Genomic DNA, 14,586 nt, shown 5'->3' with positions numbered 1-14,586 from the left:
TTGGTCATTTGAGGGACCAAGGTGAGAGAGATGGAGAGGAAGAGTATGATGATCATCATCAGCGTTGTCAGATGAAGGTGTGATGAAGGCGTCGCAGTCGACCAGGCGGGACCAGAGTAGGGAGAGAAGAGGGTGCAGGGGGACAATGTTGTTGAGCGCTGCAGAGAAGAAGGTTCACGTGCAAACAGAGAGACATGACAACTTCTGCCCTACAGCTCTCTGCTTTGCACCCTACATTTAAAGTCAAGTTCCTTTATGTGCTGCGTACAGGGACCAGGTGACTGCCACAAGTCTGTCTGGTCCTCTGCCGCACAAAAATGGAAAAACTGGCTCCAGATGAGATGAGATTGCATTTTACATGTTCTATAGAGTGGTGCAGGAATGAGTCTTAAAACTGGAAATGAGTAAGCATGTTTGCACTTCTGGTTCATTTGTCTACTGTCAATGAGATTTTGGTTTGGTGCCTGAAATAAGGTCTGTGGTTAACATAAGGTTAAGAGACTTTCACACTTTGTTCTGAGACATAAAAGATGCCATTAAATATCCCGCTAATGAACTGTGAAGGTTTAACGTGTCTTAAAAAAGCTTGTTTGCTAACATGTGGCTAAAGAGGCTGCAGGACGTCGTCACAACAAATGCTGCGTTACAACCTTGGCGTGGTGGCGAAGCTGAAGTCATGCAACTGTGGTGTAGATCGTTAAAGTCTAACATAAGTTTTTTAACTCTGGTTATTCCATTTACACTTATGGGAAGATTAAGACTAAGAACTTTTAATGCCTTTTTAGAACAAAATTTAACACCAGTTTTACCATAACAGAAAATTAAAGGGGGAAAAAACAAGGACTGACATTATTTTCTGACTTACGGTTGGGGATAAATTTTGTCTAGATGTTTATTGTAACATAAGACATGACTTTTATGTCTCATGGCAGACACAGGGGAAGAACAGAAGTGGGAAACACCTGGTGGTGTTGGCAGGTTTTCTTGGTGATTTTGTGTTTCTCACTCTGCATGTGGGATTTCCCTGCCTCGATTCCCATCGTCCCAAGTTCTAAAAACTTTTTGTGTGAAATATACTGAGCTTCGTTTGCACTGTCTTGTACTACTTTCAGCCGTGCCACAAATTCTTGGTTAAGTGTTAAATTAGCACTTCTCTATGTCGTCCAGAGTGCAGTAACAACTAGCTAGCAGACAATAGATCCTCTGCTCTAAGCATCCCGTCCAGAAACACAACATGAGTGTTGCTGGTCAAATCTCATAAATCTAAATTTGGACAATCAGCTTTTTCCATAATGGGCTGTCAACTCTGGGACACATTACCAACTGAAATCAAACTGATTACACATTTAAAATCCTTCACAACAAAGGTCAAGTGCTGGCTAAAAACAAACCAGGGTTGCACTCATTCTTTGGTAAATGTGCTCAAACTTTTAAAGGGGTATTAGCGTTAAGTGTTTATATATATATATATATATATACACAGATGTGAACAATTATTTTGAGATTTTATGATGCAATGTTAAAAAGAATTTTCAAATTCATGCTTCCCATGTCTTTTTTGCATTTTTAAGACTTTTTAAAAAGATTAATTTAAGATATTTCAACAGTGACTAAAGCCTTGTTTTTGACTTTTTAAGGATCTGCAGGAACCCTGCATGAAAGTGCTCATTTGTCAAGATTATCTTGTTGAGGAAAATACTGAAGTACTATCCACTTTTGTTTGCCACAGAGCTTATTTTCTGCAGTAATCCAGTATCCAGTGGACAAATCCCATTGGATGCTAACTCTCAGGTTGGCCTACGAAAAAGTGTCATCCTTGCAGCACTCTACAGCAACTGAAGCCAAGCCTGGTGAAAAAAATTATACATCAATTTGTCTTAATAAGTAGCTTATTCAGTCACACAGTGTTGTGCAACAGCTGGGGGAATGATTCTCTGCTGAAGTCTGAAAGCAAACAAATCTTTCAGGCCCAGAAAGCCATCAGGGTGCAAAACCAAGAAGAACAGAGCAGTGGCAACAGCAACAAGCAGACAGAGGTTTACTGTCTTTAGCAACAAAGTGGTTGGCATTAACAACGCCAGCAGCGTGAGTGGCAATACGATGGCAGAGTTAAAGCCAACGGTGCAGAGGGGAAGCAAATGTAAAGGGGGACGAATGAGTCTCCAAGTGGTTTTTCTTTTTCCCGTCATCTCTCCTCCGCTTCTTCTCAAACTCAAACACCATTTTGAGAAAGGAGCGGAGAGGAGGGCGAGGAAAAGAAAGCCTTTTTGGAGATTCAACCAAAAAAATAAAAAATTAAGAGGAGGTGTGAGTTTCAAAGAGCAGGGTCCATCTCGGTGTCACCATGGCAACAACAGTTAGGAAACAGACCCTGGTCTCTGAATGGAACCACTCACATGAACGAACAAGTGATGCATATTACCCTGTCGGTCTGCAGAGCCGAATGTATACCAGAACAATTCAGTGTACAAATCCCACATCTTACATTTTCCACAAGTGGCTGAATGTTTATGTGAAAATGCTGTTATATAATTATGCAACAGTGGAAAGTTGCATCACTTGACCATGGAGGTCCCTGCAGAGAGGTGAGCCAATAGCCTGGTGCTCGCTCATCACTGCTCTAAAAACGGCATTTATTAAACTTCATATTGCATGAGGCAGTGGGAGGACAGACACTGTCACTCTGTCTGCAATACGATAATGATTTTTTTGTCTTGTACTGAATCGAGTGCTCTTCCCCCGCTTAATTTGGATGCAATGAGGGTAAAGGTATTGTCCCACCTCTACACACTGCCCACCTGAACACCAACACACTACTACTGGTGAGGAACTGAACTAGAAAGCTAGCGATGGAATACTGGGATGAAAACTACAAAAAATGATGATTCAAATTAAAACCTAAAATCAGATGTCAACGGCAAACAAATTAAAGTGATAAATGAAAGCAAGTGGTTTATGAACTTTTGTTAGAGCTTAAAGCAAATTATGCTCTTCGTTTGGACTTTGTTCATTAAAATACACTGATGACATGTCTCCATTACTGTCTCCTTACGCCATGCTCACACTGGACGCAGAAGCTCCTTGTATGTCGAATGTGGCTCAAGAAGCCAGTTACTCCATGCCATTCAGCAAGTGATCTTGTTCCTCTGCTCTTTTCTAATCACATGTAATGTTGTGAGTTTCTGCTTGTCTCTCTTGCTCTGTTTAGACACAACTGACATATATGTGGAAGCACAGAGTGCATATTCTACCATTTATCATAATCAGATCATTGATATCATATCTAATATAGCGTTTATAGTAGATTGTCAGTGTGTTTTACTGCCAGATTTGTCCGTGGCTTGTGTAAAAAACAGACCAGACAGCGGAACTATCGCTGCAGATCGTGAGCTGGCCGTGGAGCTCGGGGCCATAGCGTGTCATGTGTGAGCAGCCCAACTAGTTAACATGGGCGCCGAGAGGAAACAGGCAGGGCATCATTGACACTTGGCATGCTTTGCGGCGCTTCTGCTTCCAGTGTGAAACCAGCATATTTGGAGTGCCATAAAAGGCAAATAGATATTTGTTAATTAAGCATAATACTCTGATGGAAGCTCTTTTTTAAGGTTATCATATTTGGGGGATTTAAACATCAGCTGTCAGCACAAAAACCTAAATTTCAATCCAGTCAAACTTTAAATGTTGTATTAAATCTGATTTGTGTATCAACTACTTTTTGTTCTTCGTATTTCCATCAAAGTTACGACAAATGTTCATAAGAGTCATTGCTTTGATTTACAAATGACAAGAAGTTTCAAAAAAGAGACCACACACACACACAGACACGTAAACACACACCCACGCACACTTTCAAATCTCATTTTCTAAACTTCTGACATGCAATGGGAGAAAAATGTAACTGAAAGATTAAAGAAACTAGAAGCAGATACATATCAAATAAATTCAGAAAACATTACAACTATGACAAAATGATATTTAAGATGAAAAAGGAAAACAAACAAACAAAAAAAAGCTACGTTTTCAGAGGAGTTGAAGCAAAATGGCAGCCAGTGCAGTCCCTTACCAGGTTAGTTTTGTTACTAGTTCGAATACGTACGGGTATTCCCAGTAACTGGGGGTCCACCGGCTGACGGAAGGGAAGGGACTCAGGGTCCTGCCGGTACAAAGCTTCCAGTGTGGGCATCAGAGCCTGGCGCAGCTCCTCCGGCTTAAAGACTGGAAAAGGTGGAAAAGGAAATAAGGAATGAAAGAGATTTAGGATGGAAGGTGAAGGAAGAAGAGGCATGGAAACAAACTGCATGGAAGCCTCTCCTCTTTGCAGCATTTAGGGACTGTTAACAGGGAAACTCCACTGACCTTATCACATAGCCAGTTAACAATGGCCATAGCACACACCAGACACATCGCACACAGACTGTAAATATTAAGTAGTAGTAGCTTGTCCATATGAAAGAAATACCAGATTTTTCAGGCCACAAATTAGAACCTCTCTCATCTTGGACATGTACCAGGTTGGGTCCATTATATCTTAGGCATGAACTGGTTGGGTATATATACCTATTTAAAATTACTGGGTCATATTGTGTCTCAGAATAAATTCCTCAGATCCATTAGGGTTCGGGTCCATTATTTTGGATCTGTAGAGACTTCTAATAGTGATTACACACAAGGCGAGTTGGTGAGCTAAAAATTAACTCAATAACCAGCCCCTCTGTTTTTTCTTTGGTGCTCTGTTTATTTCACCCTGGCATTGTGTTCGCAATTGCTCACCATTTTATTCACTAAATGGTGATTAAACAGAGAAAATCAAGAGTTTGCTAACTGGACAATAAGTTCACACAGTTTATTCAAAAGACACATTTGTACTTTCCCTGTCTCAAAACTGTCGGCAAAACAATTCTCTTTTGCGAAGCAGTTTTAACTCCGACAGAAGAGGTTTAATAAAAGTTGACTCTACACAAAACATACATTTACTTCTGCTTGAATTCTTGTTAAAAGTACTTTTACCTGAGTACGCTTTTTGGCAACTCTACCCCCTCATTAATGTGCAGGTAATAGAAGCTGTTAAGTCAGTGATACAGTGAAGACTCTGCACTTACTTTTCTTCTTGCTCTGAGTGCTGGCTGGAGAGCTGCTGTTGGCTGTTGACCCTGACCCCTCCTCTTCCTCTTTGGGCTCCTTCTTCACCTCCGGCTTCTTGTCTTCACCTGCTGGCACTGACGACGACGTTGAGAACGAAGACGTATCCATGGGCTCGCCTTTACACCCATCTCCTGACAGCTTCTCTTTCTTTACCTGAGAGGAAGATTCAAGAGTCAGTATAACAACCTCCTCGATCAGAAGGTCAGTAAGTCGACATGGACGGTCCTACCTCTGGTTTCTCCTCTGTCTTCACGTCATTATGGCCCTTCCCCATCTTCCCCTTGCCCTCTCCTTGGTCGTCGGCCCCTTCGTCGTCGTCGTCCTCCTCCTGCTTCTTCACCTCCATTTTGACATCTTCCTGGCTGGGAGCGGGGCCGTCCGCCAGGGTGACCTGGGAACTGGGGTCAGCACTGCTGCTGACTGAGCCTGGAGAGGACACCTGACCGTCTGCTGTCAGAGAAGGCTTCGGAGACAGCTGCAGCAAAAGAGATGGAGTGATGTTTAGCAATGGCAAGTTATGAATGAAAGGACACATTTGTTTTTTTTTTTTGTTGGGTTAACAAACTCATTCACCACTGATTTGTAATTAAATTCAAGGACTTTCTGATCTCATTCACACTCATTTGATGCCATCCATGTATGTGTAAAGCCTGAACTTAGCAGTCTTTTTTAAAATTGACAAGCTTTCCCCAGACTTTTCCATGAAACCTGCATTTTTATGTTTATTCCCTGTGAGTGAGAGGAAACTAAAGAACAATCAGACCAGCATGGAAGTATAACAGGGATAAAGGACTCTATACTACTCATAACCAAAGGCTCACTGAAGCAGAGCGAGCAGGAAGCCAAGAGCATCACTCAAGAAGGCTTAAAGGTGGTTTAAAGTTTGGATAAAGCAAAATCAGTGATTTCTTTCTAAACACATTATACGTGTACTTGTTGAAAACACGTGAAAAGACGGTAAATTGTGTAATATTGCATTGTGGAGTTGGCTGCCAACAAGAGTCTGTCGCTTCCCAGCGGCTTGATTTTGTTTCAGCTCCTTCAGCGGACATGCCCCCGGCTCATTTCCGCTATTTTTAAAGCTTATTTTACATACTTGGCGATTTTTTTAATCGTTTAAATTTGGCTGGGTGGTTAATAAATGACTTTTTGTGTTGTGACAAACTCATTACACATTTATTTTTGCTTTACCTGTACTTTAAAAATGGCAAGCTGGGTTGGGAAAAGAGTGGGCAAAGTATTGAAAGCAGGGTGATCTACTCACTGGGGTCTGTGGTCGCTGCAATGGCACATGAGCATTCTGGGTAGGCACCGAAGAAGCTTGACCTGTTTGGGGGCCTGAGGGAGCCGCACCCCCAAGTGTCTGCTGTGGAAGCTGATTGGCCTTTTCAGAGTTCACCGCCTGCCCCGATGGCTGCTGCTGCTGTTGTTGCTGTGAAGCTTGTTGTTGTTGTTGCTGCTGCTGCGGGTGCTGTGGAGGGGGCAGCTGCGGCGTGCTGGGAGTCTGTGGCTGTGGGGTCTGAGAACGAGGTAACGTTGGGGGTGTTTGATGTGGTTGAGGCGTTAAGCTGCGTGCAGGTGAGGGGGAGTTTGTTCGGATGGGTGGGCAGTGAGGGTAGGAGTTTGGCTGGGTGGGCGTCGAGGATGGAGGCAGGTTGGGTAGAGGCCCAGCAGCACTGGCACTACCAGGCCCCATGGAGCCTACAGGGGCTGTGGAGCCTGGAGCTGAAGAGGCAGGCGGTGCTGCAGGGCTGCTGGCTGGGAGGGAAGGCGGTGTTGACATCTGGTTTGGCTATAGAGGACAGGACACAGAGGTTAGAAATCTTTCTCACAGAAACTTTGGATGGATCTCCAGTATACGGGAGAAACAATGAAGAACATGGGTCTGACTTATTATATAGCACAAGATTTTACCAGGTACACAACTCTGGAACTTCTGAGTCACAACACTTAATTTCCAATCTCTCTTGGAAACCTACAAAGTGAATTAATTAAAGAGGGAAGACTGCCAGAAAGCACAAATAATCAGTCTTAAAACCTTGAGATAGAGCCAATAAAGAACTGCAATCCATCTCTCACAGCGGTCATGAATTATATGCCAAAATCCTGAAGACAGTTCAGTTAATTATACAGTGTTCATCACTATCCATCAATTCCCACTAAGCTACTTGAAGAGTTGATGCTTATGTTTGTCCTCATTTGCACATCCACTGAAGATATGTTTGAATTTCATTATATCACAGTTTTCGCTTGGAATCAAACACATCTTCACGTTACAAGGTACTGTCACTTTGTCACTTAATCCTTACCGGTGGCACGGCGGTCTGTGCTCCTGGCTGGTTCATGCCAATAGGACCAGAGCCAAGTCCAGGACTGGACCCGGGAAACTGGCCTGGAGGGAGGTACTGGTTCTGTAACTGTGTGGCATTGGGCTGGCCCATCCTTGTTGCTCCCATACCCATCTGGAAACGAGACAACAAAGGGTATGTGAAGTTTTGGACAGTCAATTAACATTTAAAAAAAAGAGACAGTCAAAATTACTTTTTAATGCGCATTATTTTTTATGCATATGTAAACTTGATTACTGTAAAAGTGGTTCTTCTGGTTTCTTTGACTTTGTGTACCCTCCTCCACACCAATCACAGCTGAGGTTACCAGCAGTGTTCAAGTTAGGAGAACAACACTGTCTAAACCAGGGACACTCAACTTGCTTTGCCAGGGGGGCCTTTATGCAAAATGACAGGAAGCCAGGGGCCAGTTGCAGAAGCCCTGCACAGGTCAGATGTTTGCATGGGCATTTCTGAGATATGAGGACATAGGGGGCTTAGCACAGATCTCTGCCAGGGGGTCTGGGGGTCCTCCCTGGCTCTTGGATACACAAGCTATTTTTGGATGTTTTTAATGCACTCTGGCACCTTATATACATTTTTCTTTTTTTATTTTGAGTTAGAAAATGGCCGGTGGGCCACCCAGCACCCTATCATGGGCCAGATTTGGTCCGCAGGCCGTAAACTGAGTGTCACTGGTCGAAACCTTTCTGTATCTATTTTGTAAAATCATTTTTATGTGACATTCCAGCATAATATTTATATATCTTCAAGTAATCTGTGACAAAGATGGTGACAGTGATGCATACCTGGTTCATTGGAGCATTAAGAGGAAGAGGAGACCTCTGACCCATCTGCTGCATCCCCATCTGACCAAACTGGTTCATTCCTAGAAGTGAAGGAGGACAGAAATGAGGCATGTCAAAGTGAGAGGTGACCCTAAGGTGTTCACATTCGGGATGTCACTTTAATTTGAAAGTCCAACAACTGTTTGAACATGGAAAAAAATTAAATATTCTATCAGTATTGATCTACTGGAATTAAAACAAATTAGTCCATGAGCAAAAGAGGATGTGTTTTGCACTCCAGTGTGGGTCAGTCTAGTTTCTTTATCAGTAAACTTACGAGTCAAAACAGAGAAAACTAGCGAGCCTGCTGAAAAGAAACATTTTTGAACTGAACTGAAAAAACAGTAAAACACAGTCAGACAGGATGTCACCTGGCCAAGTTTACTTTGAAGCATAAACTGCAGGAGGTATTACGGCTAGCAGGCTGACAACAGATTTACAGAGTTTCATCTAACACTTGTCACTACCCCCTACAAATGTCCTTCACACACTGAAGCCAAGCAGTGTCCTTCCTTCTCTGATGCTAGAATCATTTTGGCGTGTAGTCACATAAAATAGGAAATAAACAACGAGGACCTCCTGTTAATTTGGGAAAAAATCTAAACTATCTCTATGGCTTGATAACATTAGAAGTCTCATAATTTGAGTGAACCAAACCTTTAATGTAACCACTCCAAACATCTCCAGCAACTTAGATCACTTTTAAGTTTACTCTTCTACAACCTATAAGCCATCTGACGCACTCTACTCATATTGTTCATTTGTATTAACTTTAGATTTGGCCTTATTATTTTAAATACATTTCTGCAAGTTAAGTCTGGCCTTTGTAATAATGTAATATACACTAATGAGGGACGTACCTGCTGGGTTCTGCATCCTGTTGACCATCTGATTGGGTCCAGCTGGTCGAACCATGGACGGATCGGCGTGAGGACCATCTGATGGGATGATAAGAGTTACAGGAATAAAGATCTGGTCTGTAGGATAACTGAATACCAGTAAAACCACAGATTTTTTGCCAGACAGTTTGCCAGTGTGTTTGCTCCTTTTTCACGTTTTGAAATAACAAATGTGTGTGTCTACGTACACATAGAAGCGTGTGAGGGAGGTAAAGAGTATATGTACTTACTTGGGGGTTGCCCAGGAGCCATAGGTGGCTGTCCCATGCTAGGAGGCACCTGTGGGAGGCCTGGGGAGGCTATGCCAGGTTGGCCAGGCATCATGCCCTGCTTCTGGAGCCGTGTCCGCCTCTTTTCCTCCAGCTCCTTTTGGATCTTGTAGATCTTCTCTGCCAACAGGTGGTAGTACTCCGCCTAGAACAGACGCGACACAAGCATGAGAGGATGTTACAGGACACATCGCAACAGCACATAAAATACTTTCATGACTGCAAACTGAAGGTCATACCACAATACCTTACAGTCTGCATGTGATGGTGTCTTACCCTACTGTTGGCTGACTCGTACATGTCACCCTCTACTTTTCGGGCATAAGCCACCAGATTCTCCATCCGCCGATCCTTCAGGGCCGCTGGATCAGGAGTGGGGAAGATTGCCTGCACGCTGCTCTCACACATGCACAAACAAGAAGGACACACAGATACAGTTAAGGCGCCCAAAATGACACCCAGCGCTGAAAATGATGTCATATCATCGTTTTTTTAGCTCCCGGCTATAGTGAGAGTTCTTGGTAGCAAGATAAAGCAGACTCACAGCTTATGGACAAGGTGGTTGCGGAGGTCCTGCGTGATGTCTTCATGCCAAGACTTCCTCATGCCTGCGGCAGAAGGAGGAGTCGCTGTGGGCATGGAGCCCAGGTTCCCCACACCATCATTCATCAAACTGAGAAATGACAGACAAGGAGGACAGGAAGTAGTGAGACTTCAGCCAATTCAGAGCTAATTTTGACTTTCTTAGTCAGTTATATTACAGCATTCCTACCTCTGTGCATTCATGTTGCCATGCAAGAGGGCATTTGGCAGTAGGCTGGACTGCTGGTTGGGAGATTGTACCCCCACACCACCGTTCACTCCCATGGAGTTTCCACCTGGAAACAGTGACAGAGTTAGAGTTACAGAGTTTGAATGATATTATTTTAATTGGGAAATGCTGACAATATAAGATGCATCTTCCAATCAGAACATTTTCATGAGAACAAGTACGGTGATTCACTGATTTTCTTCTTTAAAGATCCAGTAAAATGAAAAATACATTTCACAGTTTTAATCCTGTGTCCCTGTGTTAATTGCTCATTTATCTCTTGTTTTATGACAAAAATGTAGAAAAGAAATCATTATCGGAGTCTGTCTTTCTCCTCCTGTAAAATCATCTCAAATGTTTGATGACTCACCCTGCACTCAGGAGTGTTTACAAAAGTTCATCCAATTAAATGAGACTTTGGGCGACCAACTACCCACATCGGTCATATAAAACCACACTTTACCATTTGTGGGTCGTAGTAGCTGACAGAGCAATATGGAGGGAGATAAGAAGAGATGTGTGTTTGGGTATCAGAGGGCAAAAACTAGAGTTTTCATTTCCAAAACAATGTGGCTGATGTCTGATTCATTCATCTCTCCCTTGTCTGTCTCCTGATCTAACAACAGGGGCATGTTTAGCTCTGACAAAATGCAGGAAAATGTTTAATTAAACGGGTGGTGGAGCGTTGAACAACCTGTTTTGTTACGCGAGTGCACTGCCTTTAGTGCGACAGGGTTTATTTACACATCGCTGCTGATTTGCAACACCTCCGACACACCCACCGCCTACGACAAAACGTACCTCACAGCCCATTTGGACAGTGTTTCATAGAATGTAGAGGAAACATGTCTTTCAACCCAGAACTGGTAGCAAAACGGTGCACATTGTTTTCAGATTGAACATGCCCAAAAGTAGGAAGGTGTGTGGAGCTGACTACGCTGTAGCTTTGTATCATGCTAAACTCTAAGCCCGCCCACTTCTTAGTGGTCCAATGCAATGCAAAGTATGTGATTGAAATCCCTCCTGTAACTGTACACCGCTCAAATATTCAGCTTGGAAAATACGTCACAGTATAGAAACTCAAGACGATCCAACTTATGTTTCACTAGGACTTTAACATCTAGTGAACCTATCCAGCAAAATACAAACTGAACTTGTGTGACAAAGTCTTAAACCAGCAGTCAGTTTGCAGCTGGATGAGACCAAGGAGGCCATTTGTACCTGACACCAGACACTATCCAACAATGACCAAAGCCTTTTCGGATAGCTTTAAAAAATGGTTTGTTAAACAATAGTTTAGGAAAGATAGTTGTGTTTATATTTCCATTAATCCACAAATGGATACAAGACACTTGGATAACGCTGCGCAGGAATTTTCTGAACGTTTCGTAACATTTTTTGTCAACCTTCATTCGGCCCCCATCGGAGTGTGTTTGCACTAATATGCTTTTTATTTTTGGGATGCCCCACTCGTCATTTGATAGAAAACGAGACCAAACCAAAGACAGCCCTGTATTGTTTGTCAGCAAGTTCAAAAATGAACACCCATGCTCAGTGAAAGTGCTAGTAGGTTGCAGTATAATTAATGATGTGCACAATGACATTGTAAACTAACCCATGGTGTTTAGAGTCCTCATCCCAGGCTGCCCCGGCAACCCCTGGTTTGGCATGTTAGCCTGCGGTGGCTGCTGTGGCATCTGGTTGCCCTGGTAAGTGAGGCCTAGCGCAGCGTAGGCCCTCTCTATGGAGCTGGGGTCGATCTGGTTGGGAGGGTTCAGGTTTGGAGTGTTGGACTGTCCACCAGGCACCCCTGAACCTAAGGAGTTCACCAAACCAACCCCTGCGCTGTTAACAAGAGCTGTCAAGAGAACAAGAGGAAGGGTGGAGAGGATTGATGAGACGGGAGGTAGCAGAGGATGAGCATCTGTGGCTTCAAGCTGACTGTCATTCACTTTATCTTTAAGTAACAGGACTCTCAATCATTTCATGGTAGATAATACTGTGTAATAAGTCAATGACAAGAGCCTTGAGCATGTAGACTGCTCAAAGACACACACGCACAGAGTGAGAAACACTCACACTGTTGATTCCTCTTGTCTCCAGCGTTTTTCAGTGGCAGGCATACAGGACAGTCATGTCGTGTGCAATTCTTCCAATGAGAGATGATCTGTCTGGATGAGGCACAGTGTGCCACTGCGGGGAGAAGAGAGAGAAGTTTGAGAAAAGGGAAGAGACGTGAAAAAGAGAGAAGAGGGATTGAGAGGGAGAACAAGTGAAAAGAGAAATTGTGACAGAGTGAAGGAGGGAGATGAATAATGAGACAAGAAAAGGATGAGAGAAAGAGGAAAAAAGCCAGGAAAGTCAGGGGGAAGAGAGAGAAGCCAGAGACTCAGAAAGTTATTGTATGAATCATTCAGTACAATAAAACTACGTCCAGATGAGAGAAGAGAGGAAAACATACAGTAGAAGGGCCAGCTAAAGAGAGAATAACTCATTCTGATACAACAAAAAACTGGGAGGCAAACCAAGAGGGATATAAACAACATACAAGAACAAGCAAAAAAAAGGTAAAATGAACTGCAGATACATGACAACTTTAAACACTGCCTAGTGTTTATGATATAAACCACACACCATAAAACTAGCAATCAGCATAATTCAACAGACTCACCCTGGCAGGACTTGCCAGCCTGGCAATGAGTCATGTGGTTGAGCACGTTCTTCATGGTGCGGCAGTGAGGCAGGTTGCACTGCCGCACCTCCCCGTTGGCCTGCTCCCTGCGCTGGCACTTGTGCGCGTGGAGCAAGAGGACCAGCTGCTGTTGAATCAGCTTCCGTTTCTCGGGGTCTGCGGTAGGGGGCGCTGCGCCGGGACCCGCCCCTACAGCACTGAGCCCAACCTGGGCCCCTCCTACTGCTGCTGCTCCGCTAACGGATACGCCACCAACTGCTCCGGGCTGCTGCTGCTGAGAGGCCTTGGGACAGAGAGGAGAGAGGAATAGATGAGTGTTAGAGAACCAAGACTGTAATGAGGAGGTGTTCAAGGACCACATCCGATGGCCAATTTGGTAACAACTTGGCGGGTAACAAATCAATCCAGTGATCAATCTTCTCTTGTGATTGTCGTCTAGCATCAGAGAGAAACTATGTGTGCAGTATAGCAGATTTTCTCTGATTTAAAGTGAAATTACTGGTCTGACCACAAGAGGATTAAGACATAGACAGAAGCCCTTATTACGCAGGGATCCTGCGATAAGTCCGCAACGAAGATCATTCATTATGCCGTCTTTGCTTTTTTTATAGAGAGCCAAAACAACACCAACATAGTGCCACCCCAGTGTGTGATTTTTGTCGCATGCATGCATGTCGGCAAAAGAAGCGCAATGAGTGTGATATGTAACAACAGCGACAGCCACTAGTGTGAAATATGACATACAAGTCAGGCAGCGCTTTCTAAACAATCACAGTAGCACAACATGGTAATAATCATTTACCGTCCATATTATATGGCGGATGATCTCGTTCTCTGTTCAGAGGTAAAGAAGCTCTCTCATGTCATTGTCTCCCCAACCTAAGGACATTTTTGGCTGCTGTTTATCTTCTTGAGTTAGCTGCTAACTGCTTCCAGCTGCTTTTTAAATCTCCTGGTGATAGGTCGCACACATAACATGTTGTGAAAACGTCACACCAGTCCCATCCCGTCCCAACCCGTCCCAACCCGTCAATTTGGTGCTGTTACTACTTCTGCTGCCGGCTTAAAGGCAAGAAAACTCTGCCCCCCGATTCAGCAACTCTTTGTTTCATACAGAACAGTGAGGTGGGATAATGATGCGACATTCTGCCTTCAGCAGGCAGTGTCAAAGGGATTATTGATATGGTGTTAACTGTCAAAAGAACTTGTAAAAGTTTTTGTTAATGAAGCAAAGGCGGTGTCTTCAGTCTAATACCTCAAAATACTTGAGAGTTAAGTGATTCAGCGATTACACACTCTAAAATGCTCTGTGAATAATGAAGCAAAAAAGTCAATTTCAGAACTTTGCTTCCAGCTATTGTGGAATTAAAAACAGAAAAGCCACCTAAAGCATGAATGAGACTGTTCTTTGTTGAAATAAATAAAGCCTGTGTTTAATTACAGCCAAATCGCAATAAGCATAAGAAATAATACATGCCTGTAATACAACTGTGCAGCTGACACAGAGAGTATGTTTATGGGTATAGAGTATATGCTTTCTGTCCTTATTCCCAGAAAGCATATTCCTACTGAGCTGTTTAGGCTTCGACCATGCGATC

General features: G+C 43.4%; 1 protein-coding gene across 7 annotated transcripts in view; it reads right to left on the bottom strand.

Moving 5' to 3' along the window:
• ep300b (E1A binding protein p300 b) overlaps window positions 1-14,586 on the bottom strand; it is a 48,869-nt gene that overhangs the window by 24,573 nt on the left and 9,710 nt on the right. For 2 of the 7 annotated variants that reach the window (XM_050068270.1, XM_050068272.1), the window contains exons 4-17: window positions 12,968-13,271; window positions 12,376-12,489; window positions 11,912-12,154; window positions 10,258-10,363; window positions 10,030-10,158; window positions 9,762-9,900; window positions 9,447-9,630; window positions 9,178-9,255; window positions 8,279-8,358; window positions 7,452-7,604; window positions 6,407-6,934; window positions 5,372-5,617; window positions 5,100-5,295; window positions 4,064-4,215 (exon numbers count right to left, since the gene is read on the bottom strand). In XM_050068270.1, coding sequence (XP_049924227.1) covers window positions 4,064-4,215; window positions 5,100-5,295; window positions 5,372-5,617; window positions 6,407-6,934; window positions 7,452-7,604; window positions 8,279-8,358; window positions 9,178-9,255; window positions 9,447-9,630; window positions 9,762-9,900; window positions 10,030-10,158; window positions 10,258-10,363; window positions 11,912-12,154; window positions 12,376-12,489; window positions 12,968-13,271 — 2,652 coding nt within the window. The remainder of the gene's footprint in view (window positions 1-4,063; window positions 4,216-5,099; window positions 5,296-5,371; window positions 5,618-6,406; window positions 6,935-7,451; window positions 7,605-8,278; window positions 8,359-9,177; window positions 9,256-9,446; window positions 9,631-9,761; window positions 9,901-10,029; window positions 10,159-10,257; window positions 10,364-11,911; window positions 12,155-12,375; window positions 12,490-12,967; window positions 13,272-14,586) is intronic. The other 5 variants (XM_050068273.1, XM_050068274.1, XM_050068275.1 and 2 more) reach the window with 3 other exon arrangements.

This window comes from Epinephelus moara, chromosome 18 (genome assembly GCF_006386435.1).
Source record: "Epinephelus moara isolate mb chromosome 18, YSFRI_EMoa_1.0, whole genome shotgun sequence".
In the NCBI taxonomy this organism is placed as follows: Eukaryota; Metazoa; Chordata; class Actinopteri; order Perciformes; family Serranidae; genus Epinephelus; species Epinephelus moara.
The sequence above is the reverse complement of the archived record's forward strand: the minus strand, read 5'-3'. Positions and strand labels throughout refer to the sequence as shown.